The sequence below is a fragment of the Silurus meridionalis genome, chromosome 17, assembly GCF_014805685.1.
Source record: "Silurus meridionalis isolate SWU-2019-XX chromosome 17, ASM1480568v1, whole genome shotgun sequence".
Classification (NCBI taxonomy): Eukaryota; Metazoa; Chordata; class Actinopteri; order Siluriformes; family Siluridae; genus Silurus; species Silurus meridionalis.
The window spans coordinates 5,485,123-5,492,723 of NC_060900.1; the positions used below are offsets into that span (position 1 = coordinate 5,485,123).

General features: G+C 37.2%; 1 protein-coding gene across 1 annotated transcript in view; it reads right to left on the minus strand.

Annotated features, from left to right (window-relative positions):
- The window catches only part of prickle3 (prickle homolog 3), a 33,510-nt gene extending 28,716 nt beyond the window's left edge, over positions 1–4,794 (minus strand). The window contains exon 1 of the mRNA XM_046871615.1: positions 4,480–4,794. Within this exon, the coding sequence (XP_046727571.1) occupies positions 4,480–4,521 (42 nt within the window). The 5' untranslated portion in view covers positions 4,522–4,794. The remainder of the gene's footprint in view (positions 1–4,479) is intronic.
- Between the last annotated feature and the right edge of the window lie 2,807 nt (positions 4,795–7,601).

A 7,601-nucleotide genomic window follows, 5' to 3' on the forward strand; every position in this document is an offset into this window, starting at 1 on the left:
TGGTGAGGCAAGACATCCATGTAGTTGGTTTGAAAGAGGCAGATGTAGAGGGTATGGAGATGGATGATCCACTGTGGTGACCCCTTTAATGGGAGAAGCCGAAAAAAGAAGAAGAAGAAATAAAAAACCTAAGTACAAACATAAATGTGTACATACACTTATTTGTCAGCACTTTAAAAATTCAAATACATCTCTTCCTATTTTTTCTATCACTGTATGTAATCGAGTCACCTAATTGCACAGAAAAACAGGCCACCAGCGTGTCACTATAACGATGACTATAAAAACTGTACTAGGAACGAAAACTGTCGTCTCACAAACTGGAATAGACCAAAGCTTCTGAGGCTGGTGTGCTGTGAAAGATATAGTGGGAAAAAAGTTTGCTATGACTGCTCATTGCTGTCATAGTCAGAGCTATTAGGTATTTAAGTTGCTAATAATAATATAAATGGAAGCATGTGCAGGATTTTGATGTTATGAAATATCATTGCAAATATGTGAGAAAAAAAAAGCACAAAAAGCAATGCGATAAAGAACGATTACGGTGAAACAATGTCTAACAAATGTAAACTATTTAATTCTTTCATTTATTTAATTTAATTTAATAAATGTAATGTGTGCTAATTTAACAGATTACTCAATATAATTAATATAATTAAGTCTATTGCATTAATTTGATGTATTCTATTTTATTGATTTTTTTTTATATATTGTTTTATATATTATTTAACCAAGCAGGCATTTTATTTTAAATAGTTTTTAATGTAAACTGTTGATGTTTACAAATGTTCATAATAATAAACTCTGTTAATAATAAAATGACAAGCAATTTCATATGTTGCATTTCTTAACTGTACCAAAATTTGATCGAACCGTGATTTAAAAACTGAGGTACATAACGAACTGTGTTTTGTGTCCTGTTATACCTTATATATATATATATATATATATATATATATATATATATATATATATATATATATATATATATATATATTTATTTATTTATTTATTTATTAGGTTACACCCCTAATATATATTAGGGGTGTAACCGGACACAAAAAAACATTTATTTGCTTATTTTTGACCCTTAAAAGAAAATTAAGGGAAAAAAGACAGTTAAACCAATAAACAAATTATTTTGCTCATCGTCTCACATAAATACAGACGCTCCCCACTTTGCGAGCAAGTTACATTCCGAACAACCGTTTGTACCATGAATTTGTTCGTAAGTTGTTAGTGTTCATTTTTGACTACGCATATCTCCTAATAAACAAAAAATATACTAAACAAATAGAAAGAATTTAAATACTGTATACAATATCTTGTATGAAGTCAGAAAGAAAGAATAAAAATTTATAAAAATAAATATCCCTTTAAAAAATTCATTGGCCCGAGTCCAGTGCGCATCATGTAGACTCGTTACGGTCGACGACTAGCTCGCGGCGGTGCTACTGCGTTTTAAATTTTTCCGACTCCGAACAAATTTCACTTTGAGAACAGGTTTGTTCGTATCTGCGAAAGTTCGTAAAGTGGATGTTCTTAAAGTGGGGAGCGTCTGTAATTAAATTTTCTTTCCTACATCACCCTTGTTACAGACATCAAAATTGATGCACATGGAAGTATATACACATTGTAAATTCAGGTGATTCAGCTTGTGTGGAAAAATATCCTCAAACAAAAACAAAACTGCAAAGCATGACAAAAAAAAACTTTACTTTGTTTCTGCAGGTTCTCTGAGGTTTCATATGATAATCCTGACATGCCCCTTTCCTGTTCCAAAAGGCTTTCATTTCCACCTTAAATTAGGGTATCAATAGTATCTTTGCCCTCATTAAGTCATCCAGCTTTACTTAATTCGGTGCTGGAAGCAGTTAAAAGCCACAGAACATCACAAGCTGAGCAAGCATAATTCACACACCTGGCCAAACGGTGACCTGATATGCCACTGTGAGAGCAGTAAACATGCACGAGCCGAGCCTAAATACCCTCCAACTGCAAATAACGCGAACGTATAAATCATACAAGAGGAGCATGCTTTTCAGATCAAATGTAATGGATAAGTTCAAGCACTTCAGTGCACTTTAACTTGTCTTGGCAGGATTTGGCTATAAAAAAATATGAAGAATTGCAAAAGATTGATTTATGCCATCCATAGTTCAAGAAAATCTGTTTCCCCACTGCTGCTATCAATGTACCGATACCACGGCTACCTTTTAGAGGTTCATGTTTGCCAGAGATAAGGTTGACGTACAAAAGATAAACAGCTGAAAAGCAAAGCGTTCCTTGCAGTATAGCGGTGAAGATTTTTCGCCCTACACCGTGTTTTGTGGCTCAAAGGAAGATGGCCTCTTAACTTTCACCGTGAGACAGGATGCTCCCAAGGTTTTCTTCCCACCCGCACCCTCGGGAAATATTTCCTCTCTGCAGCCACCTGACCGGGCCAAACTCTTACAATATGACACTAGATCCATAACAATAGTCTAGGGCAAAGCTCTTTGCAAAACATCACCACTGCTGAATGCCATTACTTTTCAGCGTGTGATAAATATTAATATAACTGCGCAACCTTACTATATGGCTGAGCCTCAGTAACTGTTTGCATACCACACGACTAGCTTGTTACACATTTACTGGCTAAAAGTCACAAGGTCGTGGGCCTCTGGTACCACGGCAAGCTGGGAGTACTAAAATCAGCCGGTCTGGACATCTTTATGCATGAGATCTACAGATGTTATTACGAAGGTCAAATTTCAACGTCCCACCGAACGAGAAGTGCACCATTATTGTTCAGTGGCTTTCAAACGTACTCAGAAAACACCGCATACGTAACGCTAGTGGTTGTAAATCTTATTTTCATGTGAATCAAGTTGCTGGATCTACTTTTAGGGCTTGTTCTTTTTCCTGCATGTGATTTCCAAGCTCTTTAAGGAATTTTACTGAATAGAAAGCACTTCCTTTAGGACAGGAATATAGACAAACAATCCTACAGACTTCATCCACAGCGCTTTCAACACTAACAATCACAAGTTAAAGAAAGGGTAAAGCTGTTCTGACCTTAGTGTTTGTGTAAAAAAGGAACACATTCCAACATTTAAAATAAAACAACTAGTTAATTTGCCTTAATGAGAAGGTAATCCAGACTGTCATCATATGTGCATTAACCAAATGTACAGGTAAAAAAGGTACATTCGGTTAGTGGATTTAGGGGTCCAAGCACCACGTGTTATGTAAAGTTCAGGGTGAAAAAAAATACCTTTGAGAATCTCTGACTAGAGTGTGGGTAGAAGTACAAAAACTGTTCTAATGTTAACCTAGGAGTGTTAACCCACCACAGGGCACATTTACACACATTTAGACGCTGGTTTTTACAAATTGTCTGCAATCAGCCTACAAAACATGTTTTTAGACTTAGGGAGGAATTTGAAGTACCCGAAGGAAACCCTGCACACCTCTGACCTCAAAGGTGCGTGGAAACCGTATTAAACACCAGGCCACCATGTCCCCTGTCCAGAAAAAATGAATTTACAGATGTAATTGTGCTCCCAGAGTACTAACAAAGTGTACCATAGTAGACCCTATGGTCAAATTCATTTAGATTTCATTCATCTTCATTAACCCTTTGTCAGAGTCAGGGTCACTGACTCGGGATTTGATTAGATTATACCTCATGGTTGAGGTGGATTTCCAGCCCATCTCAAGTACAAAATATTTGCTTTGAAGGATATGTTCAGAGCGTGTGTATGGCACCACCTGTGCATGCTCTCGGTTTGATTTGAGTTCATTAATAGGATTTTGAGTTACAGTTTACAAGTTTGCACAAAATAAAGAAGTGTTGTTTTTGCCTTATCTTCTGAATTGTAGGATTTTTTCCTTCATTTGTTTATTTTCCCCCATTTTTAAAATCTCCACTGCACTTCTTTAATGGTTAATTAGGTAATATTAGCGCTCCTACTCCAGGATCTACAGTGATTTCCCTTTTTTTTCTTCCTTCAGCTACAACAGATTTTTGCATAATACATTTTCACACTTTTATACAAAAAGTATTATTATTTTTTTTACATATTTTAAATAGTTAAATATATTGACAACAATTACTTATTGCCCCTTTAATGCAGTAACTTGCAATTTACAAAGCATCCTGCTCAGGTAAGTATGACGTCATTTACTCTTGTCCCCGCCCCTAAATGGCATACAATGGTCGCGAAAAGTTTTTTTTTTTATAACATGGATATGAAGAGTGAAAATAATCACGTGTTTCGCGTACGGCCAATAAAAAGAACGAAACAAGTCTAAAAAAACACGTTTTGTTAAAAGTTTGGGAGATGAAAGTTTTCATGGCGGCCGCCAAAAAGGGAAAAAATCCCCAGGTAAAGCGCAAAGCAAACAAAAGCACCCAACCTGGAACCGACTGTAATGGTAGAGAAGAAGCGCGAGCTTTCCTGGGTGTTGTGACGTAACAAGTCGGGTCGCACTTACCGAACGGTTCGAGCGGCGCTTTTTCGAGCCGCGCGTGAACATGTCGAGTCGCAAGCGCGAGCGTCCGAAGGAACGTGTCTCCGAGCAAACTCAGGCGAGTCGCTCCATATGGACACGCGTCTTCGTTTTGTCCCGTCCCGTGCGCTCGTGCTGTTTGTCTTCAAAGCTCCGGATTCCGGTAGGTCACGTCATCTGGAGAAGGAGGTGAACGTGAAACGGGCTACACCTACAGGACCGGGCTGTTCTCTGTGTTCTCTCAGCTGAGCCCAGTCAGCGAGGCCACAACCCCTGTTCGTGTGTGACAACACACACACACACACACACACAGTTCAGTGATTCATCTGCAAAACGGTCCTGATAGAAAACAGACTTCTAGAGGCTCTTAATAAAACATTGTGTGTCTACAGGAAATGACAACAACAAAAAAAGACGAGAAATTCTTTAATGCAATAAAAAGTTGTTTTTGTAACATTTGTACATTTACAGCAGACATCCTTATCCAGAGAGATTTACAGTTATCTCAGTTACACAGATCAGCAATTAAGGGGTTAAGGGCCTTGCTCAAGGGCCCAGCAGAGGCCGTTTGAATTTAAACTTTTGACCTTCTGACCAGACTTTCAACATCGTATCCACTGAGATACCACTTTGAACATACAAAGGTAAAAAGAGAAATAGTAAACATCCAATACATTAACAATGAGAAAACTTCTCCTGCCCCTTCATCTCTGTACCCTCACCCATTTTCTGTCTATACAAAACCTTCTTTTCCCACACCTTCATATCTCTACAATCATTCACCTGGTCCCACCCCTTCAACTCCCTGTACCCATCCAATTAGCCTCACTCTTTTATCAGTCTATAGTCAACCTTCTGCCTCTGCCCCCTTTATCTTTTTATAGTAATCCACCCGCTCGTGCTATTTCTCTTTATTTCTTCAAGTTATATTTCATAATGAATTGGACATTCAGTGACACCCAGATGAGGATGGGTTTTTTCTTTTGGGTTTGGTTTCTTTCAAGGTTTCTTCCCCATAACATTTCAGTAAATAGTCACTGGTTCGCTCATTAGGGACAAACAAACAAACAAAAAAACTATAGGCACAAATTCAAACTTTATCTCAACAAAACCACTCCATTGTTAAAAGTGCTATACAAATAAAACTGAATTGAACTTATAGTTCCACTGACAAAACCTGTGGGTTTATGAAATCAAACAATATACAATTCATAGCGCTTTTAACAATGAACATTGTCTCAAAGCAGCTTTATACAGATAATGTGGTGATAAAAATCTCTGGTAAACGAGGAAGAACTCTCCAAGATCCATATGGGAGAAACCTTAAGAGGAACCAGACTCAAGAGGGAACCCATCCTCATCTGGGTTGCACCGAATGTCCATTTATTACAGATAAACGACGCTGAGGTGCGCAGTGATGGTGATCAGAAGCAAGCTGTAGTCCTGAGTCAGTGTAGCAGACTGTTGACATTAACTACAGTCCAAATCCATCCTCCAAAACTCCATGATGGAGAAGGTAATACCTTTGTTATGTTCCCTGGAACCTTTTTGCTGAATTAGATTCAGTTCCAGTTGCATATGTAGCTATCCTCTAAAAGTGCTGAGAGTCACCTGGATAACCTATACTACAATTTCTGAACTAAGCCAACCGAGATGGTGTTGGTTTAAAGTTCATCCACACACAATACTGAGAAAGGAATTGTTAACTGTGCAGAACCTGGTGATACCCGGGATACCCGGGACAGCAGCTCAATTCCTTGTTAATGAAGACATTTTATTATTAGGTGTCCATAACCTTTTGTCAATATAATGATCAAAACAACACTATGTGCATGCTACCCTCTAGTGGCTAATGCCAGCAATTGCATTTTATCAATAGTGTTTCTGCATTATTCTGAAAAAACTTCTAAAAGCTCAGGCTCAAAGATTACATGGTTTACTTTTCACTTGTTCTAAATATAACTCAAATAAAGTTGATATAATTTATGTATAATTGTGGCTACCTCAGGGTTCAGTCAAGCTAGATCTGCATTTGTGTCAGTAATCAACCGAGAGCAAACAGCTTAGTTATATAACTATACATCTTAATTGTGTGTGGGTGTTTTCTAAACATAAAACATGGAATCAATTACAAGCTCTGCACGTTTATCAATGTTTTAACAATTTAAAACTTATTACAAATGTATTGTTATTTGGCCGAGAAACTTATAAAATAGTGTTGTTAAGTACGTACATGTTGACCTGATTATATTGGTTTAAAATTGGTTTATATTGGTACAATTATAATTATAGATCAGGACTAAAAACGTGGTTCATGGAAATTCTATAGGTTTACTGACTGTTCTGCTGTATTGCAAAGCAAAATGTTTGGAGACCACACATCTAAGAATATGAAACTGTAAATTATGTTCCATATTAAGAAAAGGCTTGACGGAAAATCTCTGTTAATCTTAAATGTAAGCAAAGTTTAGGAAAATTTCGAAAAAGCCCATACTCTGGTCCTAATCTACCTACTATTCATAATAATGAATATAAGAGCACACTGTCTGATCCATATCTGCCAAGAGGCATGAGCTAAGGGTTTTAGTAACACCCTGCTGTCACCCTGAGAGTTACAGAAGTTCTCTTTAATTACAAAATCCTATGATTTGTTGAGAGTATGATGAGAGAAGCCAGACTGGTTTGAACCCACATGAAGGTGCTGATAACACAAATAGCTGCTCTTTACAAATGTGGTCATCTGAAAAGCATCTCAGAATGCACATGTGGAATGCAGAGGTGAAAGGGCTAAAACAGCAGAAGCGCACTTGATTTTAATGCCATCCAAAAACCAAAATCTGTTACTGGAGCTCGTACAGTTTTACCGCTGAAGAAAGTAAGGAAGTTGTGTTCCTATTTAAGTGACCAGTGAGTGTAAATTAAACTAATCAGGTAAAGAATTTTAGCTTGAGTGACAGATATGTATCTATTCTTGTTTTTTTTTTTCAATCCAGTTCAGCTTTATATTTGAGTTATAATTTCTAAAACTCCAAAGCATCTTAATGACCATTCAGTTGATTCTGTAATATAGTATATAGATTCTGCTTTTTTCCCCATCTTCACATCTT